Here is a 21,935-nt window from a genome sequence, read left to right as displayed (position 1 = left end):
TTTTCCTCCGACAGTCCACGAGCCTGACTTCCGGTCTCCCCTTTCGCGCCCTTCTTACCTGCTCTTTAATTGGACAAAGCTGTGGAGCCCGCCCCCTAACGTAACCTCACTTCCGGCGCGTTCGCGTCCCCGTCGCTCTTTCCCCGCCTCTTCCTTGGTTCCCGCCGTGCCTCGCGGCCGTGCCGGGGGCGTTGGGGAGCGGCGAGGCGGTGTTTCCCAGCAGTCCTCGCGGCGCCGCTCGGGCCCTTTGCACGCCGCCGCCGGACATCACTACCGACAGCGCGGTTGTCGGCGGTCTGAGCGAAGTCGACGCGCGCCCTGCCGCGAAGATGGAGGGGCCCTTGTCTGTGTTCGGGGACCGCAGCACCGGGGAGGCGATCCGCTCCCAGAACGGTAAGGCCGGGCGTGGCGCCGGACACGTGCCCCGCCGCCCTATTGTTCGGGCCTGTGGCCGGTCGGGGGCGTTGGCCGGTGGCGGCGGGCGGCCGGGTGTCCGCGCGGCGACCCGTGGCTCGTGGGCCGAGGAGGAGGCTGGGAGCGTCGGCCTGAAGCGGGGGTCGCTTGAACCCCGTGGGCGGGCGTGTGCGCCCCGCTGGGCCGCGGGCACCTGCCTGTCGCCGGCCCCCGGAGGGGCGCGTTCCTAACCGCGCTGGTTTCTGTTGGGCACAGTGATGGCTGCAGCCTCGATTGCCAATATCGTGAAGAGCTCGCTTGGTCCGGTGGGCTTGGATAAGATGCTGGTGGACGACATCGGTGTAAGTGCACCTGACGGTGGGGGGCTCAGTGTGCGCCGCTGCCTCCCCTGAGTGGTGCGGGAGGGCGCGGGGCGCGCGGCTCCGGAGGTTGACCGTGCCCCCTGGCTTTCCAAGGACGTGACCATCACTAACGACGGGGCCACCGTCCTGAAGCTGCTGGAGGTGGAGCATCCCGCAGCCAAGGTGCTCTGCGAGCTGGCCGACCTGCAGGACAAGGAAGTGGGAGACGGGACCACCTCCGTGGTAGGTCGGCTCGGGCATTCAGAAGGGGGCGATGCGAACGCGTCGACCGCGGAGTGGCGTTGACGTGTGGTTGCCGAGCTGCGGCACACACGGGCAGTAGACACGCCTTGGCGAGGACGGTGTTGACTGACCAGGTCAGAGTGCTGTGCGGGGGAAACGTCACTAGGTGGGACGTCAGCCCACTCCTCCAAAGCAACGAGATGGGCTTTGCCCCAGCAACCTGCTTAACACGACCTAAACACGATTGCCCCCAAAGAAGCAGGCAAGATTTAAATTTATTTATTTATTTAAAATGATTCTCGGTCTTTCTCACAAGAATGTAGCATGAATTCCTGAAAGCCTAAACGGCTGAGCACTTGATCTGTTTAGATGATGGGTGGGCCTGTGCTGTGCCCTGGGGAACTCTGGCGCAGCCAGAACCCTTGGCAGCCTCCTCTCTGGTCCAGCTTCTGGGAACCAGCTGTTGGATTGCCCAGCATCACCACCGCCAGCTGGCTGATCCCTGACCGCGGCGGTGCTTCTGCGTGCGGGCTGGCAGGTGTCCGGTGTGGCGGCGTCAGGGCCCTGTGCGTTTTCCCAACAGGTCATCATTGCAGCGGAACTGCTGAAGAACGCGGACGAGCTGGTCAAGCAGAAAATTCACCCCACTTCAGTTATTAGTGGCTACCGGCTTGCTTGCAAGTAAGATTGTTTACGTTCAGAGAAAATGTGATTTTGTAAAATACTGATTTGGACGGTAGAGTTAAGGGGAGGGGGAGAGACAGCCTCCATCCGCTGGTTCACTCCCCAGATAGCCGCAGTGACCAGCGCTGTGCCAGGCCAAAGCCAGGGTTTTCTGCCAGGTCTCCTGTATTGGTGCAGGGCCCCAAATACTTGTACAATTTCTCCTGTTTTCCCGGGCACACCAGCAGGGAGGTTGGTCCACATGGAGCTGCAAGGTCTCCTGCACCCATATGAAATGCTAGCATCACACAGGCCCTAGAAAAATGTATTTGATGTACCGATAAACAGGCGGTCTGTTAACGTTTTGGCTAGTGGCTAAATTTTTTTTTCTTTATGATTAAATTTCAGTTTGAAAAATCCGCGTTCTAGCACTTTAGCATTTCTACATGAAGTGCACGGTGAGGCCAGTGTCTTGTGTTTCCCATTTGACTACCACGTTTTCTCCGATTAGTAGATTTCGGTGGCTATGCTTATGGGATAGATTAAAACTGCCATGATCTGAAGAGGGAGGGGGTTTGGTACCCTCCTTCTATATGAAATGGCTGGACAGAAGATCACCTGTGACAGCTGGGTGCTATCTGAAATGTGATAAAACCAGAACCTTGAGTGGTGAATTGATCAGTGTTTCTCCCCACACTAAATAGGGAAGCGGTGCGCTATATCAGTGAAAACCTAATTATCAACACGGATGAACTCGGGAGAGATTGCCTGATTAACGCTGCGAAGACATCAATGTCTTCCAAAATCATCAGAATGTATCCTTGTGCTTATCCAGTAAGGCCCAGGCTTTCTGTGCTCGTTGTCAGGGAACAGTGTGGATCAGTGCACAGTGAGGTAGCATAGAGATGAGCGATGCTGTGTGTGCTGCCTGTTGTCTTCCCTGAACTTTTTCAGTGAAAAGATACGTAAAGCTCGTATAAAAGCGATGGAATTGCAGATAGTGGTAAGTAATACTGCAGGATTTTGGTGGCATAAATAATGCTTCTTTGATAAATAAGATTACCAAATGGGGGTCTCCTCGCGTTACCTTTGATTTTCATGTGTACCCTGTGCTCATTCCAAATTTGTGGTTATCCTTAACTGTTGGCTTAGAAACGGAGATTTCTTCTCTAATATGGTGGTGGATGCTGTGCTTGCTGTTAAGTACACAGACGTACGAGGCCAGCCTCGCTACCCAGTCAACTCCATCAATGTTCTGAAAGCCCACGGGCGAAGCCAGACCGAGAGCATGCTCGTCAGTGGCTATGCCCTCAACTGTGTGGTGGGGTCTCAGGGTAAGAGTGGGGTCTGCTCAGAGAATGGGGTGGGGTCTCAGGGTAAGAGTGGGGTCTGCTCAATGGGGTGGATTTATTTGAATGGCAGGGGTGATGGAGATCTCACGTCTGCTGGCTTACTTGCCAGAGCAGAGGCCACAGGAGCCAAAAACTCCATCCGGGTCTCACGTGGGTGGCAGGGGCCTAAGAACCAGGGACCATCTTGTGCTGCCTTCCCAGGTGCGTTAGCAGGGAGCTGGCGCTCTGATAGGGAATGCTGGCTTTGCAGGCAGCAGCCTCACTCACTGCGCCACAACACTGGCCCTTAAAACTGGCCTTTCTGGGTTGTACGCATTGCGTAGTTTTGTGACTTAAACACATGTAGCTTGTTAGGGTGAGTGCACATGCAAGAAATGCTGCTCATTTGGTGCCATTCAGTTTTTGAGATGAAATGTAAATGAATGCCTTTGTGACTCCTGGGGTCTTGGGTGGAGGGGTGGTTGGTTGATGAAGCAGCATTGTTATGGTGACCGTAATGGAGCTGAATATTATGTTCAATTACAGGCATGCCCAAGAGAATAGTTAATGCAAAAATTGCTTGCCTGGACTTCAGCCTGCAGAAAACAAAAATGAAGCTTGGTGTACAGGTGGTCATTACAGACCCTGAAAAATTGGACCAAATTAGACAGAGGTATGTTGAGAGAATATTTTTGGCCTTTGACAAGGATGTTTATAAATTATTGGACTAGGTGACAATAAAGTAAAATGAGTGCTTTGAGGTCATGGAGCTGGTTTAAGAACCATTGTTTAGGCAGTAGCATGTGTTGAACTGGGGTTTCTGAGTGTGAATATCTGGAAGGACTTTAACGTTTCTAACAAAGTCACACCATTTTGCGCAGTGTTAGATAGTTAATCCGTTCGGCCACAACAGCAGCTCCTAGGTGGTGTAGCCTTAACTTTACACACCTGGGCTACATCGTGTTTATTTGTGGTACAGTTGAGTGCGCCTAGGGCTCTGATCAACAGAACAGTGCAGAGTTGAGCACAAGGGGAAACAGTACATGGTGCGTGAGGCTGCTAGCATAACTCAGCACTGTGCGGTCAGCAGCAGACACACACCCAGTAATGGGGTCCTTTATTATCCTTGTTATCCCTGGAAGCATCCTGAGATAGCTGGCGGGAGTAGCACCCCACAGCCACTGGACCGACGTGTTGTGCTGTGTTCCCAGCTGCTGTGGTGTCACAAGGCAGTGGGATGGTTCCAGCTGTCTCCCTGGTACGGGCCCATCGTCAACCAGAGTGCAGTTACGTAGTGGGCAGCACGCCTCTACTGCCCCTAGTCTTGTAGCTCCCGCACCACACCTGACCTCTTTGCAGACACTTCAGACTGGATTTGACTGATGGGGGTTTCCTTGAAAATGCTCAGCTTCTCGGCCACCTAACCCATAAAGCTCTTCATTTTCTAGTCTGTTCTGCAGTGTCTACCCAGGATCCCTTTCTAGACCTCTTTAGCCGGGTTTATGCCTATGTCCATCTTCGCATACAACAGTAGTTAACACTTGCCGGGGGAATGATTAGTAATTCCTCCCTCCAAGAGATCCTGGGGGCAGGCTCCTTTGTGTTTGTCTGGGGGAGGGGTATTTCAAAGGCAGAATGATGGCTTCCATCTGCTTGTACAGAGCTCTGCCAGGCTGAAGCCAGGAACCCCAGGGACCCGAGTACGTGGACCATCCTCTGCCTTCCCGTGTGCATCAGCAGGGAGCTGGGTCTGGAAGCGGAGCACCAGAAGGGTCCCCAGTGTGGAGGCTGGGCGCGCAGGCAGCAGCTTGACTGCCCATTCCACGACGCCTGCCCCGCTGATCTTCCTAACCACACCTCTAGATCAGGAACTCAGCTAGGGATTGTGGGAAGCAAGGAGTCCCTTCCATTCCTTGAGCTTCCAAAAACTGGACTAATTTAAGTTCTAGATGTAGATGGGAAAGAAGGGTTTAAATTTAATCTAGAGTGATTTTGTGAATGAATACTTAGCAAAAGTCAGAGTTGTATTAAGAAAGAGAAGGTAGTTTTGGGCTACTAAAATCCTTTTCTTTGTAGAGAATCGGATATCACCAAGGAGAGAATTCAGAAGATCCTGGCGACTGGTGCCAATGTTATCCTCACCACCGGCGGCATCGATGATATGTGTCTCAAGTACTTTGTGGACGCTGGTGCGATGGCAGTTAGGAGAGTTTTAAAGAGGGATCTTAAGCGCATTGCTAAAGCTTCAGGAGGTAAGTCTTCTGCCAGCCGTCAGGTGGAGTCCCGGTGCCCAGGTACCTGCCACGGATGGCCTGTTTGTGTTGGGATACTGGTGCTGAGCAGCTTCGGGGAGAACATTCTTGTAATGATTTGTGCTGCAGACGGGAGTGCGTGCTCGTTGTTCACGAACTGGGGCAGCCCTGCAAACCTGGGAATGTGCTAGCTTACTCTGTTCGTCTCGGTGACACCTTGACCTTACAGCATCACTTTTGTCATAAGCTAATGTTCTGAATTTAAGACAAGGTCATCATGAACATTATTTACACCTTTATGACTCTTAATAGCAAGTATTCTGTCAACCCTGGCCAACTTGGAAGGTGAAGAGACTTTTGAAGCTGCGATGTTGGGACAAGCAGAGGAGGTGGTACAGGAGAGAATCTGTGATGACGAGCTGATCTTAATCAAAAAGTAAGCTACTTTCCAAGTTCGAAAGCAGTGCAGCTTTTGTTGTAGTTTCCTTCCCATCTATTTGCTGCTGTAGTCTCTCCATGCTATGAGCAGTTATACGCGTGGGATAAAATAACATTGGGCCGTTGTAACTGGTAAATGGAGGTGACGGGACAGTCATCTCTGCTCCATGGTCTAGACATGGCCGCCTGCACCCAGGATTTAATCAGTGGTGCGTGTGGAGTTGCTGTGCGGGCTTTTATAGAAGTACTGTTAAGAGTCTCACGTGCTCTCTCACAGCACTAAGGCTCGTACGTCTGCATCGATCATCCTGCGCGGTGCCAACGACTTCATGTGTGACGAGATGGAGCGCTCTCTGCACGATGCTCTCTGTGTGGTGAAGAGAGTTCTGGAGTCAAAGTCTGTGGTTCCAGGTGGGGGCGCTGTCGAGGCAGCGCTTTCCATATACCTTGAGAACTACGCCACCAGCATGGTAAGTAAGAGCAGCTGCTTGCTAACCCCACGGCGTGGGCAGCTCTGGCACTTTCGTTAACACACCTTGCTGAGACCTGAGCCGCTGCTGCAGGTCGTCCTCGTTCCCTGTGTGCAGAGGGATTGTCCGTCTCTTCTCAGGGCTCGCGGGAGCAGCTTGCTATTGCCGAGTTCGCAAGGTCGCTCCTCGTTATCCCCAACACGCTGGCCGTGAACGCGGCCCAGGACTCCACAGATCTGGTTGCCAAGTTAAGAGCTTTTCACAATGAGGCTCAGGTGAACCCAGAGCGGAAAAATCTAAAGTGGTAAGAACATGAGTGCCCTTTCTCCTTGACTAGATTTTGTGTGGTATTTGGTTTGTAGGTTTGTTACGGATGACACCTTTTTAGCCATTCCAGGGCCATGAGAAGATTCCTACCCTGACTGTTGTCACTTGACCTATGGGAAGGAGGGCCCAGTAGAGAGTGTTTTTTTTTTTATTTTTTTGACAGGCAGAGTGGATAGTGAGAGAGACAGAGAGAAAGGTCTTCCTTTTTGCCATTGGTTCACCCTCCAATGGCCGCTGCAGCCGGTGCATCTCACTGATCCGAAGCCAGGAGCCGGGTGCTTCTCCTGGTCTCCCATGTGGGTGCAGGGCCCAAGGACTTGGGCCATCCTCCACTGCCTTCCCGGGCCATAGCAGAGAGCTGGCCTGGAAGAGGGGCAACCGGGATAGAATCCGGTGCCCCAACCGGGACTAGAACCCGGTGTGCCGGTGCTGCAAGGCAGAGGATTAGCCTGTTAAGCCACGGCACCGGCCAGAGAGTGGTTCTACACTGGTTTTCATGCAGCCTTGTTGGGCTTGTGCGTTGCCTTACAAGGTATGAGAAATGTGTTGGGTGTTTTGTTTTTGTTTTTTTTGACAGAGTGGACAGTGAGAGAGAGAGAGAGAGAAAGGTCTGTCTTTGCCGTTGGTTCACCCTCCAATGGCCGGCGCGCTGCACTGATCTGAAGGCAGGAGCCAGGTGCTTCTCCTGGTCTCCCATGGGGTGCAGGGCCCAAGCACTTGGGCCATCCTCCACTGCACTCCCGGGCCACAGCAGAGAGCTGGACTGGAAGAGGGGCAACCGGGACACAGTCTGGCGCCCCGACCAGGACTAGAACCTGGTGTGCCGGCGCCGCAAGGCGGAGGTTTAGCCTGTTGAGCCACGGCGCCGGCCTGTGTTGGGTGCTTTTATCATGACATCATAAGGTGCACTTAGACAAACCGAGACGGCTGAGAGATTGATCTCACATTTAGGCTGCTCCAGAACTTAGGCTGTTTTTTTCCCCCCTTTTAACCACAGGATTGGCCTTGATCTGATCAATGGCAAGCCTCGAGACAACAAGCAGGCAGGGGTGTTTGAACCAACCATAGTGAAAGTAAAGAGTCTGAAGTTTGCCACGGAAGCTGCAATCACCATTCTCCGGATTGATGACCTCATTAAGTTACATCCAGAAACTAAAGATGACAAGCATGGAGGTTACGAAGATGCTGTTCACTCTGGAGCCCTTGATGACTGATCAGATTTCTCCTTTATTTATAACAGTGTTAGATGCAATTGTCTTGTACCCCAGATATTACACATTAAAGTACAGTGAGTTGTCAGCTTGGATTTTTGTGAAGTAGGAAATGGTTTCCATCCTTACTTTGGTCCTTAGTAGTGGGTTAGTGGACATGAGGCCCGGGCGAGTGTGAGCGCCGCTCACTGCTCATCCCCTCTGAACACACATCGCTATTCCCATCCCACCCCCGACACACAGGGCCGCGACGCCGCGCGTTCCCCCGGTCCTCTCCAGGGCATGCACCAGGGTCACCAGGATGCGGCAGCCGGATGCTCCGAGCGGGTGCCCCAGGGCTATGGCTCCTCCTTGGATGTTGATCTGAGGGGAAGGAAAGGTCTGTCAGGCTGTGGTTCCCTCTCAGTGTCCTCTAGCGAAGTGCCCTTTCAGACTGACTGCTGAAGAATAAAGGTTTTTACATCCATTCCTGACTTCCCTTGTCCCCTCATTAAATTTTAACTTTGTTAGAAGGGTTTGTTTTCTCCCTTGGGAAGCAACAAAGTGAACTGAGTCCCAGTAGGAATTTAACCAGCATTTCTTCATCCATTTCCAAATGGCTGATAAACAGGGAGATAATCTCCTCACACAGTGACAGCCTGGCAGCTCCACACACTCCGTGCACGGACAGCCTGGCAGCTCCACACACTCAGTCCGTGCACGGACAGCCTGGCAGCACCACACCCTCACACCGTGCACGGACAGCCTGGCAGCACCACACCCTCACACCGTGCACGGACAGCCTGGCAGCTCCACACACACCGTGCACGGACAGCCTGGCAGCTTCACACACTCACACCGTGCACGGACAGCCTGGCAGCTCCACACACTCACTCCGTGCACGGACAGCCTGGCAGCTCCACACACACACCGTGCACGGACAGCCTGGCAGCTCCACACCCTCACACCGTGCACGGACAGCCTGCAGCACCACACACTCCGTGCACAGACAGCCTGGCAGCACCACACCCTCACACCGTGCACGGACAGCCTGGCAGCACCACACCCTCACACCGTGCACGGACAGCCTGGCAGCTCCACACCCTCACACCGTGCACGGACAGCCTGGCAGCTTCACACACTCACACCGTGCACGGACAGCCTGGCAGCTCCACACCCTCACACCGTGCACGGACAGCCTGGCAGCTTCACACACTCACACCGTGCACGGACAGCCTGGCAGCACCACACCCTCACACCGTGCACGGACAGCCTGCAGCACCACACCCTCACACCGTGCACGGACAGCCTGGCAGCACCACACACACACACCGTGCACGGACAGCCTGGCAGCTCCACACACTCAGTCCGTGCACGGACAGCCTGCAGCACCACACACACCGTGCACGGACAGCCTGGCAGCTCCACACCCTCACACCGTGCACGGACAGCCTGGCAGCTCCACACCCTCACTCCGTGCACGGACAGCCTGGCAGCTCCACACCCTCACACCGTGCACGGACAGCCTGGCAGCTTCACACACTCACACCGTGCACAGACAGCCTGGCAGCTCCACACACTCAGTCCGTGCACGGACAGCCTGGCAGCTCCACACCCTCACTCCGTGCACGAACAGCCTGGCAGCTCCACACACTCACTCCGTGCACGGACAGCCTGGCAGCTCCACACCCTCACTCCGTGCACGGACAGCCTGGCAGCTCCACACCCTCACACCGTGCACGGACAGCCTGGCAGCTCCACACACACACCGTGCACAGACAGCCTGCAGCACCACACACACCGTGCACGGACAGCCTGGCAGCACCACACCCTCACACCGTGCACGGACAGCCTGGCAGCACCACACCCTCACACCGTGCACGGACAGCCTGCAGCACCTCACACACACACCGTGCACGGACAGCCTGCAGCACCACACACACCGTGCACGGACAGCCTGCAGCTCCACACACCATGCACAGACAGCCTGGCAGCACCACTCACACCGTGCACAGACAGCCTGGCAGCTCCACACCCTCACACCGTGCACGGACAGCCTGGCAGCACCACACACACACACCGTGCACGGACAGCCTGCAGCACCACACACACCGTGCACGGACAGCCTGCAGCTCCACACCCTCACACCGTGCATGGACAGCCTGCAGCACCACACCCTCACACTGTGCACAGACTGCCTGGCAGCTCCACACACCGTGCACGGACTGCCTGCAGCCACACAGGCGGAGGCTGTGCTGTGAGAGCTCAGTGAATGTCCTAGGGGCCTGTTGCCCACAGAAGCCTGGGTTTGGTCCAAGTTCTTAGCACCTGTTCTTTACCTTCTCTGGGTTCAGTCCGAGTTCTTTAGCAACTGCCACTGACAGGGCTGCGAAGGCTTCGTTGATTTCGAATATGTCGACGTCCTGCAGCGACCAGCCAGCTTTGGCAACCTGAGAAAAGGGCAGAGAGCGACAGGGTAGGAACGTGCGAGAGCTGCAGTGCTGCTGACACCACAGGCAGCACGTTTATACGGACTGAGACACCGCGGCTGTGATGCTTAGAGATGAGCCCGGTGACGCCTTGGTGACTTCCATCCAAAAGTTAAGGGTGTCTTGGAAAGGCCAGGCCGTGAGTTGGTGAGCAGAGCTGTGCTCTGTGGGTCAGGAGACCGCGCCACACCTCCATGGTCCCTGCCCTCTCGGGTCTGCCGCTGCTGGCCCAGCTGCACGGGTGAGTGCGTCAGGCTCGGGGAAGCCCAGCTGCCTTCCACAGAGCAGCAGTAGAGACCAAGCAGAGGCTTAAAGAGGAGTGCTGACCACGGGAGTGCCCACACCGGCGGCCTCCCAGAGGGGTCACCGCACAACAGTGAGGAGAAGGTGGGGAAGGCTACTCACGGCTTGCTTTATTGCTGGGATCGGCCCTGTTCCCATTATGGAAGGCTCCACGCCTGCTTGTGCCCAGGACACTATCTGCGCTAGAGGGGCGAGCCCACGACTGGCAGCTTCCGACTTCTTCATGACCACCACCGCGGCCGCGCCGTCGTTCATCCCTGCAAGGTGCAATGACCAGGTTTCAGGAGACATCCGCTACCACACCCACTCCAGAGCTGGCCAGGGACAGTCAGTGACGACCTTGCCACCAGGTAGAAGGGCGGAGAGCTGCGAAAGGCAGGCCTCACACGGAGATACTGGCACTTCTGGGTACTGGGAAAGTATAAACGTTTATATTTGTGTAACAGCTAAAAGAGTTTAAGAAGAGGTGCAGTGGCTGGTGTGTCCTAGCAGGTCACTGCAGCTTGTGACACCCACACCCCATACGGACACCAGCTCGCTCCACTTCGGATCTGTTTCCCGCTAATGCGCCTGGGAAAGCAGATGGTCCAAGTGCTTGGATCCCCTGCCCGCCGTGGGAGACTGGAAGTCCTGGGTTCTAGCTTTGGCCTGACGGAGCCCCCAGGATGGCAGCCATCTGGGGACTGAGCCGGCAGAATGTCCCTCTCTTCCCATCACTCTGCCTTTCAAATAAAAGCCAGGAGATGATGGGACAGCCCGTGTTCCCCGGAAGCCTCACCTGAAGCGTTCGCCGGCGTGACTGTGCCTGTTCCGTCGGTCAGAAAGTACGGCTTCAGCTTGGACACGGCCTCTAAGTTACTCCCGTGGCGAGGGAACTCATCCGTTTTCACTTCAGTAGGTCCTGAAAAGAGGAGACCCAATCACCCCGCATCAGTGCAGGGCGCAGTGTCCGGGTGGTTTGCTCAGATGCGGGGCAGAGACGGCCTGGGGACAAGAGGAGGGAAAGGACTCCTCTCGGGGTGCCTATCTGCCTAGACACCTAGACCGGAGTACTGGGTTGCAGGCCTGGCTCCGCTCCTATGCCAGCCTCCCAGTGGGCACACTGGGTGGCACCAGAGGATGGCTCAATTACTTGGGTTCCTGCTGTCCGCACGGGAGACCTCGATGAGTCCCCAGCTCCTGGCGTCACTCTGGCCCAAGCCAGCCTGTTGCAGTCATCTCGGGGAGCTCTGACTCTAACTGTCAAGTTTTTTGATGAGAACTTTCCTCAAGAGACATTGATGTTTTCTAAATCCACAGCCCTCTCTGAGGAAAGTAGCTACAGGCAAGTGTCAAGTGCCCCCGGAAGACCCGCCCTTTGGAAGTGTGGCTGGGGGTGCACACAGCCCCAGGAAGGAGGGTGTGCCCTTCTGAGGAGGGTCAGCCCGGGCGGGGAACAGGGCACTGCTGTCTCCCAATCACTCCGGTTTCTGCAACACCCCCTGTGTACACAGCGTGGGCTGAGGTCACGCCCTGTGTACACAGCGTGGGCTGACAGGTGAGCCAGGGCCAAGAGGCTGAGGTCACGCCCTGTGTACACAGCGTGGGCTGACAGGTGAGCCGGGGCCAAGATAAACATCCTGAGGCACCTGACCGCGAGGCAGCTTGCAAAAACACCCACCTTTCCTGGAAGACACCACCACCGGCACGATCTCTTTGTCGAAGTGGCCGGCCTTCTGCGCGTCCTCCGTCCTGTTCTGGGACAGCACGGCGACCCTGTCCTGGTCCTCTCGACTCACTTGCCATTGTTTGGCTACATTTTCAGCTGGGAAAGGAAAGCAACACAATGTCATGGAGCGGCTCCTGGTAGCAGCACACAGCAGGGTCAGGACGGAGGGGCACTGCTAGGCAGGGTCTTGCTGGCCACAGAGGGGCGGGCACGGCAGGCACGAAGCCGCACTCTCCCTCCTCTCCGGTGTGACCGAACGGGCAGACCCCTTTACCAGGCTCCCACGTGCTCAGCAAGCCTGGCTCTGCTTGCTCACCCCCACCGCCCGGGAGGATTCTTTGACCACCACAGTGCTGGCCCCAGTCGGGCACATCTGGCTGCCCCACCTGCTTTACCACTCTCTTCCCCACTTGACAGAAGGTTGGAGACACAACACCCGTCAACTCCTACGTCTCAGTACTACATCGAATCCAAATTTCTCCTGCCCAGTAAAGGCCTCACAGGCCAGGATCCAGTGCGGGGCGGGTGGCGACCTTCACAACCCACGCGCCTGCGATGGGCGGTTCTACAGGCGCTCTTCCTGCGGTTGGTGTTTTTGGAAGAGCAAGGGCCAATGCCTTTGTAATTCGCCAGTTTGGCTTTGTCTCAGGGTTTCTCCAGGTGAGAGGTGCTGGAAGCCAGGTGAGTAACCCTCGGGACACCTGGGCTCACTGGGTTAAAGTGGCATCCTCCCGTCTACACTGCCACAAACTCACTGTTTCCCACTCAGAACGACTCAGCACGTTGTGGTGAGTTAGTTGGAGATTCTGGAAATATCTTAACGATTTTGCTCAGCAGTTTTAGCTTGACTTCATGAGTCCCAACGCTCCTCTGTGTGCGTGGATCAGCACTCAGGCCTCGCTCCTATCCTGGGCCTGTCAGAGTGCAGCGCTCGTGGGAGCCTGACGCTCTGCCACACACACGCATCATGGCACCCTGAATGACACTGGTGTCTTGTGCAATCTCGTCCCCGTGTAGCTCTCTCCTTGGGCCTCTTCTACAGCAGCGACCCCTGCTTTCTGTCCTCATTTGCTCAAACCCAGCATACACACACATTCAGAATCTGCTAACCTATACCACTGGGAAAAGCAAACCTAAAATAAACAGAGTGAAATATAAAAATCCTAAGTGCACACAACTCAGCGAGCTGACCCGCGGATGCACCTGTCTCGCACATATGTAACTCGTGCGTCACTCCAGAGTTCTCAGGCTGCGAGCGCACGCTGCTGCGCTGCCTGGCCCAGCCCTGGCACTGAGGCCATCTGGGGCGCGAACCAGCGGATGGAAAGAAAACCTGATGTCTCCTTCTTAGGAACTCTGCCTTCCAAATAAATTAATTTTTTTTTTTTTTTAAAAAGGATGGGATTGCAATAGGACCATAACGTTGCATGTTCTAAGTGGTTCTCCATGGTCTACGATGTGTTCCTATCAGTGTTCAGAGCTCCCGAGTCTCCGGCGAACTCTCCAATCTCCACTCAGTGCGGTTCCCTAGCCCTGCTCTCCGCCAGGCCAGGTGGGTGTGGGCTGCACGTGCCCTGCTGTATCTGACCAAAGACCTCCGGGGTCTCGGCTCCCTCCTCGCACACACACCATTCAGACTGCACTGCAGCCCACCGTCATGGCCTCACTGTCCACTCAGCGTCCTTAAAGGCCCTGTCTCCAAACGCAGTCACGTGCTGAGGGGCTTCCGGTTAGGGGTTAACAAGCACATTTTGGTGGGGTCAGAGCTTGGACAAGACTGAGGATTTGAATCTACAACCCTTGGTGATGGGAAGCCCGAGTACCACACCTGAGAAACTCTGACCCGATGCTGTGACAGGACCCTGGCTGGCACACAGCTCCCAGGGTCCGCCCTGCCCTTGGGCCTGCCTGCTGCGGCCCACTCGTCGCCCACACTGCCAGGCCCTCCCTCCCCTCTCTGCCCGCACTTCCTGCTGACGAAGTCCTGCCCGTCTCAATAGCTTTTTCCTGCCTCACACTCACGAGCCAGAGCCAAGCTGCACGCATGTGGGCAAGGCGCTGCACCTCTCGGATCTGCTTCTTAACTCGAAGTCTCACACGGACACGAGTTCTTCTGACGACTTCCCACTTCCTTTGCAGGAAACCCAGACCACAGGGCCTCGTACACGGATGACTCGACCCAGTTGTACGGCGCAGATCGCACAGTGAGGGCCCAGCAGTACTGGCTGGCCTCTGCACAGAACCCTCTTTATGGGGGTCACACGGTCAGGGGAGATACGGACTCGCCGCACCGCAGCTCACCAGAGCGACTTCGTCCTCCTGCAGGGACAGAATCTGCCCGCGAGGAGCAATGCACCCACGGGGCAGTCGGCGTGCGAGCTTGTCGACCCTTTGGGAGAGCTCACCCGTAACACCCATGTGGTAGTTGTGAAAGGCGTCGATAAGGCCGTCACAGAGAATGCTGTCAGCGAGCGCTGTCTCCCCAACCCGCACTCCTGTCCTCAGGTGAACCAAGTGTGGAGCCTGGGAACGAGAAATAAACGCGGGCTGAGGCGTGATGGTGACTACTCCTGTCCTGGGGAGGCGGCGTGGCGGCGCAGCGGGTCAGGCCGCCCCGGCCTCACAGGCATTCCATGAGTGCCACCTTCGGTCCTGACTGCTCTCCGATCCAGCTCCCTGCTAACGCACCTGGGAAAGCAGGTGATGGCCCACGTGCAACCCGTGTGGGAGACCCAGATGATGCTCCAGGCTCCCGGCTTCAGCCTGGTCCAGCCATGGCTGCTGTGGCCATTTGGGGAGTGCACCAGTTGATGGAAGATCTGTGTCTCTCTCCCTCTGTCACCAAGGATGGCAGCTGACCAGCAAGTGGGCACTTCAGAAGTGTGTAAAGGGGCAGACTGGCCTGGCAGTCAAGGTACCTGTGTCCCACACGGAGGCCTGGGCTTGAATCCTGCCTGGTGCTCAACTCCAACTTCCTGCTAATGCAGACACTGGCAGACAGCCTATGCGTTTATGTATTTCTTTATTTGAGAGAAGTGTCAGAGAGAGAGGGAGACACAGAGATCTTCCATCCCCTGGTTCATTCTCCAAACGCCCGCAATAGCTGGGGCTGGGCCAGGCCGAAGCCAGGAACCAGGAACCTCATCTGGGTCTCCAACGTGGGTGGCGAGGACTCGAGTACGTGGGTCATCCATTGTCTGATGCCTCCTGGGACATTAGCAGGAAGCTGGACTGTAAGCAGAGCTGCGACCTAATCCCAGGAACACGGGAGCTGGTGCCACAACGCTGGCGCCTTCCATTCACTTCTGGAAGCACCCTCTTGCTGGGGCTTTAATATTACATGCTGCGTAAGCACAGCTTAGGAAATGTACACTCTGTTCCACTCACACGGGTAGGGAGGAATTCTTCCTCAATTAGGATTTCCCAACCAATCTGAAGAATGACTAGCATTGAGGTAGGGGTCAAGGTTGAACCGTGTTGCGTATTCATTAACTGTGTGGCTCCGGCTCTGAGGAGCAGGGACAGGAGCCCGTCAGTGAGGCCGCCGAGACACGTCTCGTCCTACGTCAGTGAGGTCACTGGGGCTGTCCCGTCCGAGGCCGTACCTTGCTCATGTTCTCCATGCCACCTGCCACCACGATGCTGGAGTCCCCTGTGGCTATTGACTGCGCGGCGAGGCACACGGCTTTCAGGCCCGAGCCACAGATCATCTGGCAGCTCCAGGCCGGGACGGAGTAGGGGATGCCTGCGCCCACGCTGGCTTGTCGGACTGGATTCTGCCCGCAACCTGGAAGCAGCAACACAGAGGCCTTAGGCACTGAGTAGAAAGACTTGGGGTGAGAGGGTACGCAGCGCTGCCAGCCAGGGCCGGAAGCCCACAGGCCGGCCCCCTCCTCGGCAGCTCTTCTCCTCTGTCCTTAGTCACTACACTGCGGCGCGCTGGTTACCCAACAAGACGCGCACGGAATCAGAACCCACAAAGGCCTTCCCTGAGGCCGCGGTGGGGACTAGAAACACCGGTTACACAGAGCAGCAGCAGAAGGGGTGGAGCTAAGAGTCCCAAATCTTCTCAGGCAGCGCTGTCTGCCGCCAAAGGGTCTTGACGCCAACTCTCGGATTTGCCCGGACCTAGCACTTCTCCTGCTGACTTCCGGACTACTGGGCATTCCCTTCGGCGTTCTAGTGGCCTGCTGGCTGGAGAGAGCACTGTTTGGACCAAGAGATGGCATCCCCATGGCCGCCAGCTGCTACAAGTTATCTTGATCACAAGGTTATTAATCTGGGATGTAGACATGACTGACCACACACACAGCAGGGGTCTGGCGCTGCCTGTGACGCAGGTAACCCCTGCCTGTGACGCAGGCATCCCATAGGAGCACGGGTTCTTCTCCCGGCCACGCCACTTTTGATCCAGCCCCTCGCTGATGCACCTGGGAAAGCAGCGGAAGATGGCCCGAGTGCTTGGGCCCCTGCACCCACGTGGGAGACCTAGAAGAAGCTCCTGGCTTGGACCAGTCCTCTGCTTGTGGATTGGTATCCCAGGAGTCAAGTGCTGGCTCCACTTCAAACTGTGCCCCTGGTAGTTACCCGAGGTCTCAACGTCTCATTCACTCACCTGTGAAAGAGCTAACTGGATCCAACCGACTCATGATGAGGGTTAAATGAGGTGATGAAATGGAAGCCCTTGGCTCGGTGCCTCAAAGGTCCTGCACCGAGTGAACCCTCGATAAGCATAACTGTTAGCTGGGTTATGATAACACAAGATAGCACAGATGGCAGGGAGACAGGGAGACAGGTACCGGAGAAACTGGCAGGGGGGTGCCCCCCGACAGCCGACAAAGTCCAAGTCGGGAACAGAGAGGCAGAGGCGGGAGTGCTTAGAACTGAGCCGGTCTGAGGGTGTTATGTATATTTTTTTTAGCATGGTTCATAAAAGACTTCAAGGCCCATAAAGACAAGTTGAGAAAGGAGAATTAGGCAGAAAAAAAAAAAAACTAAATTATGAATATTTTAAGCATCCTTAATCCAAAAATCTCAAGTGCCCTTGAATCTGAAAGTTTTCAGCAATGACTGACACAAGTGGAAAACTCCACACGCCTGACCTCAGGGGATGGGCTGCAGTCAAAACACAGGCACCCAGGACCTGGCGCTGGGATGCAGCAGGTTAGGCTGCTGCCTGGGATGCTGGCAGCCCATACGAGCACTGGTTCGAGTCCTGGCTGCTCCACTTCCGATCCAGCTCCTTGCTAATGTGCCTAGGAAAGCACCTGAAGATAGTCTAAGTGTTTGGGCCCCTGTACCCAAGTGCGAGGCCCAGATGGAGCTCCAGGCTCCTGGCTTCAGCCTGGCCCAGTCCTGGCTCTTGCAGCCATTTAGGGAGTGAACCAGCGGATGGAAGATTTTCTGCCTCTCTTTGTCTCTCCCTCTCTGTCATTCTGCCTTTCAAATAGGTAAAATATATCTTTAAAAAAAAAAAAAGATTTATTTATTTGAAGAGAGAGAGAGAGAGAGAGAGAGAGGAGAGAGGTCTTCCATCTGCTGGTTCACTCCCCAAATGGCCGTAACAGCTGGAGCTGAGCCGATCCGAAGCCAGGAGCCAGGAGCTTCTTCTGGGTCTCCCACACAGGTGCAGGGACCCAAGGACTTGGGCCATCTTCTACTGCTTTCCTAGGCCATAGCAGAGAGGTGGATTGGAATAGGGGCAGCCAGGACTCGAACCAGCACCCACATAGGATGGCAGCACTGCAGGCAGTGGCTTTACCCACTATGCCACAGCGCTGGCTCCGGCTGGGATGCTGGCAGCCCATAAGAGCACTGGTTCGAGTCCTGGCTGCTCCACTTCCGATCCAGCTCCTTGCTAATGTGCCTAGGAAAGCACAGGCACACAACACTCAAGTTTATTCACGGTCCCCAAGAGATGCCCCCCAAGAGATGCAGATAGCATTCAATACATTTTTATTCAGTGTGTGGAGACCCTGCTGGCTCCTTGGCGGTGATATGGTGATATGCAAACTCTGCGTAAAAGTCAGGCTGTGTCTAAGGCGCACAAGGTCCTTCAGAAAGTTCTTGGACAATGGAATGAACAGGTAAGTTACTTTTGATGCAAAAAACCTTTGAAATCCGTGCCTAGGAGGGATCTTCAGCAAGTTCAGGGAAATGTGGACTGTGAAAAAACTGTGGCTTTCAAAATTTCTTGCACCGATATATTCACCTTCTCATTCCATTTTCCCACAAACCTTCCGAGGTATGAGTGTATGTGAAACACAGATCATTATGTGCTGAGACGTGAACGCTGTCCCCTCTGATACTTCGTCACGTGTATGTAAATATTCCAAAATCAGAAAAAATCCAACATCTGGAACTTTGAATCCTAACCGATCAAGACAAAGGGCTTCTCCACCGGACACGGAAAAGCTGCCGGGTCTTGGTGGCCTGAGTCTCCCCAGGGATCCATCCAACCGACGGTAACGTTCAGGGCGGGAGCCAGAAGCTAGTGACTGGCTATGGGGGGGACCGCCGCCCGGCCCCCGCGTGGCCGCAGCCACTCGGCCAGCACCTCGCCCAGGGCCTGGGGCACCGGCCCACTGCGGCGCACCACTCAGTGCGCGGCCCTGGAGGGGCAGGGGCGCTCGGGGGCCCCCGCGCCCTGCGGCCAGCGCTCCGGGGGTTACCTGCGGCCAAGACGTGTCCAAATATGACCTCGGACACCTCGTCCGGGGCCACCGCGGCCCTCCGCAGGACCTCTCTGATGACAGTGGCGCCCAGGTCGTGGACGGGCACGGTGGACAGGGCGCCATTGAAGGAGCCTGCAACACAAGGGCGGAGAGGACCCCTGAGCCCCGAGGACCACGCGCCGCCGCGCCGTTCGGACCGGCCGCCCAGCGAGCGGCGGCGGCCCCAAGCGTCCGGACCCCGGGAGCCGGCGGCCCGCGGGGACTCGGCGCGACCACGGGGGCGGAGGCCACGAGCAGCCATCCTGGGCCGCCAGCCACACGACCCCCGCCCAGCGCTCAGTCGCACCACCGAGCGGCCCAGCCCCTGATGACCGATGGCGCCTCCCGGAGCTGGCCAATCAGGGGTCTCGCGAGAAGACGCCTTTCCGCGCCAGCCAATAGAAGAGCCGGGAGGCGCCGTGGTTCTACCGCGGACGGCCAATCGGAGCACGAGGGGCGGAGCGGACCCGCCCGGCGAGAGCGGGGAGGGGGCGCCGAGCCGAGCCCCGCGGGGCACCAGGCGGCGGCTCCGGGGGTCCCGGCCGGCCGGTCCCGCACGCCGCGCCCCGCACCACCACCTGGGCCCGCCCGCGGCGGCCGGGCGCTCACCTATGATGGTCCGCGCCGCCGAGACGATGACCACGGGGTCCGAGCCTGCACTCATCCTGTCAGGACTGCCGCGCCTGCCGCTGCGAGTGAGGAGAAGCCCTTCCTCGGACCGCCCCGGCCGCGCCAGGGGGCGGAGCCAGGGGCGGAGCCAGGGCGCCCCGCCCCTCCGCGGCGCTCAGCGCGCAGGCGCGGCCGGGACGGGCGGGCGCGAGGCGGGGGCCAGGGACTGGGGGTCCCGGGGTCCGCGGGCGGCGCACCCCAGCGTTGGCCTTTCCGTTTGCTCTGAACAGTGACGACGGCGGGGCACCGGGTCCCCTCTCGCGCTCCGCCCGGGCCTTGAGGAGCCGCTGGCGAGTCCCGCCCGCTGCCGGGGTGCGCTCGTGCGTGTCCCCGTGGGGTGCGCGGGTCTCCTCCCCGGCCGGGTCACTGCCGGGCAGGGTTCCAGGCCTCCCCGGGTGTCCAGGGCCGTCCGGCCTCGGCTGCGGGGACCGGGTCCGGGTGCGCCCTGGCTTGGGAACCCCGCGCGTGCCCCTCCGGGGGCTGGGGCTCCAGGCCAGGCGCGCCACCCGGGCCGCGGGGGAGTGCGGGCAGGCAGCCGGGGGCCCCGGGAGCCCGCGTTGGGGTGAGGATGCGGGAGGCGCCCAGGGTGCCCCGGCCCGCTCAGCGCTGCGCAGCCCCGGCCCTCCTTGGCCAACTCCTCTCCTGTGTGGACAGCCACCTCTCCTGCGCCGCCGGAGGCTCCTCTGATAGCTCCCTTTGGGCTCCGTGTGCTGACAGCTCGAAGCTCTGATATCTAGCCCAGTTGTCTCAGGAGCACACCCGCCCTGTGTAGATGTCCTGCGAGCACCCTGATTTACCGTCTTCTCTAGTGAAAACCTCCGTGAGGTCAGTGGGCGAGGCACCTCTGGGGATGCCCGCGACCCATCTTGACGTCCCTAGGTCCGAATCCTGTTTCCAGGAGACAACCAATGTGTACCCTGGGAGGCAGCAGAACTTGGGTCCCTGGGCCCGCGGCACCGGCATCACGTATGGACACCGGTTCTAGTCCCGGCTGCTCCACTTCGGATTACGCTCCCTGCTAACGCGCTTGGGAAAGCAGTGGAAGACGGTCCAAGTCTTCGGGCCCCTGCACCCACGGGGAAGACCCAGAAGAAGCTCCTGGCTCCAGCCATTGCAGCCATATGGGGAGTGAACCAGTAGATGGACAATCTCTACCTCTGCCTTTCAAATAAATTTCCATATTAAAACAAACGTTGGGTCTCCGTGGAATGAGTTCCAGGCTCCTGGCTTCTGCCTGGCCCAGCTCCAGCTGCTGTGGGCATTTGGGGAGTGAATCGGCAGAGCCGCTCTCTGCCTTTTAAGTAAAAATAAAAAATAGACACAGCGTGTACCTGTAAAATCTCAGTGAGCCTCTATCTTGTTAGCCAAGCCAGAAATCTGTCTACCTCTTGAAGTTCACCGACATCACTTGCCCCAGGAAGCCTGGCGCCTCCTCAGCGTCCCGTACCCAGTGTGCCCTCCCGCCCATGCTGGAGTTCGCCCTCTGTCTCTACTAGACTGTAAATTTCACAAGATGACCCTGACATGCTGCTTTGCACCAGCTCCTAGCACACTGAAGGCTCTGGACATGGGGGAGTGCGGAGCCGTTCTAAATGCATGTTTGCGTATGAACACGTTCACTTGTCTTTGACCTCAAGGATTTATCAGAACCAGCTCTGGAGTACACCTTCAGAGGTAACAGCTCGTGTTGAGTGCCACCCTCGTTAGAGCTCAGTAGCTATTCGAGCTGTGTACGGGCCACAAGGGAACTAAGAACAAATCCAAGACACAGGCATTCTGCTTGACTTGCTGACGGCATTTTGGCCCTGACTGCTGGTTAGACTGAGTCATTAAGATGAACCAGCCCTTTTCTGACGTGCAGAGTCCCCTAGGAAGGTTGGTGCTTCGAGCATTTCAGGTAGCCAAGGACCACCTTCCTCCATAAAACCTCTCTACCTCTCTCTCCTGCTTCCTGGTAGCGATCCACATGTCCCAGCCACCTGCTGCTCCGGGCCTGAATGCTGATGCCTCGTTCCCAAGGTGCTGGCCTCAGGAAGGGGAGCCTTTGGAGGTTACTAGGTCATGAGCCCTCAGACATAGGGTGAGCACCCTCAGCAGCAGCTGTGGAAGGAGAAGCTAACAAGCAGTCCAGTCCTCTGCCGGCTAGGAGGGCCCTCGGTAGGAACCACATCAGCAGGCTCTGACCTGAGCCTCCAGCCTCCTCAGGTGCTAAGAAACGGGTTTTGTTTACAGCAGCCCAACTAAGCACTGCTGCAAGCACTCCACATGGAGCATCCGCTTTAAGGCAGAACAGACAATGAGGCTAAGCGGTTGCCGAAGGCATGCATCAGAGGGACAGCAATGCCAGGCTTCAAACCTGTGAGCTCTGGAAACCATCCTCTAAA

At 57.1% G+C, this 21,935-nt stretch overlaps 2 protein-coding genes and 2 non-coding genes across 4 annotated transcripts; 3 read left to right on the top strand and 1 right to left on the bottom strand.

Moving 5' to 3' along the window:
* The first annotated feature begins 114 nt into the window (after positions 1-114).
* Positions 115-7,779, top strand: TCP1 (t-complex 1). Its single transcript, XM_062187003.1, has 12 exons — positions 115-393; positions 670-755; positions 870-998; positions 1,582-1,679; positions 2,366-2,476; positions 2,814-2,995; positions 3,539-3,665; positions 5,069-5,244; positions 5,557-5,680; positions 5,960-6,152; positions 6,293-6,456; positions 7,477-7,779. Exons 1-12 carry the CDS (start codon positions 330-332, stop codon positions 7,691-7,693), a joined length of 1,671 nt encoding a protein of 556 aa, XP_062042987.1. The 5' UTR covers positions 115-329; the 3' UTR covers positions 7,694-7,779.
* Positions 2,139-2,277, top strand: LOC133757258 (small nucleolar RNA SNORA29). The gene has a single exon (XR_009865629.1). It is a non-coding gene; the product is annotated as a small nucleolar RNA SNORA29 (small nucleolar RNA).
* Positions 5,730-5,864, top strand: LOC133757251 (small nucleolar RNA SNORA20). Its single transcript, XR_009865624.1, has one exon. It is a non-coding gene; the product is annotated as a small nucleolar RNA SNORA20 (small nucleolar RNA).
* ACAT2 (acetyl-CoA acetyltransferase 2) lies at positions 7,687-19,597 on the bottom strand. Its single transcript, XM_062187004.1, has 9 exons — positions 19,492-19,597; positions 18,841-18,975; positions 15,775-15,956; positions 14,575-14,692; positions 12,122-12,265; positions 11,240-11,362; positions 10,564-10,718; positions 10,009-10,119; positions 7,687-8,053 (listed from the first exon to the last, which is right to left on the bottom strand). Exons 1-9 carry the CDS (start codon positions 19,544-19,546, stop codon positions 7,883-7,885), a joined length of 1,194 nt encoding a protein of 397 aa, XP_062042988.1. The 5' UTR covers positions 19,547-19,597; the 3' UTR covers positions 7,687-7,882.
* Between the last annotated feature and the right edge of the window lie 2,338 nt (positions 19,598-21,935).

Source organism: Lepus europaeus, chromosome 3, assembly GCF_033115175.1.
Source record: "Lepus europaeus isolate LE1 chromosome 3, mLepTim1.pri, whole genome shotgun sequence".
NCBI classification, from domain to species: Eukaryota; Metazoa; Chordata; class Mammalia; order Lagomorpha; family Leporidae; genus Lepus; species Lepus europaeus.
Note: the sequence above shows the minus strand (reverse complement) of the source record. Positions and strands in the feature narration are given on the sequence as shown.

What these genes read in the sequence shown, in the direction of transcription:
- TCP1 (XM_062187003.1), top strand. Translation starts at nt 330, where the DNA reads ATGGAGGGGCCCTTGTCTGTGTTCGGGGACCGCAGCACCGGGGAGGCG. An exon ending in CTGTGTGGTGGGGTCTCAGG is followed by an intron (nt 2,996 to 3,538) that starts GTAAGAGTGGGG and finishes GTTCAATTACAG; the next exon opens with GCATGCCCAAGAGAATAGTT. An exon ending in GAGCTGATCTTAATCAAAAA is followed by an intron (nt 5,681 to 5,959) that starts GTAAGCTACTTT and finishes GCTCTCTCACAG; the next exon opens with CACTAAGGCTCGTACGTCTG.
- ACAT2 (XM_062187004.1), bottom strand. Translation starts at nt 19,546, where the DNA reads ATGAGTGCAGGCTCGGACCCCGTGGTCATCGTCTCGGCGGCGCGGACC. An exon ending in GCATGGAGAACATGAGCAAG is followed by an intron (nt 14,693 to 15,774) that starts GTACGGCCTCGG and finishes TCTCGTTCCCAG; the next exon opens with GCTCCACACTTGGTTCACCT. An exon ending in TCGGACTGAACCCAGAGAAG is followed by an intron (nt 8,054 to 10,008) that starts GTAAAGAACAGG and finishes CCTTCCCCTCAG; the next exon opens with ATCAACATCCAAGGAGGAGC.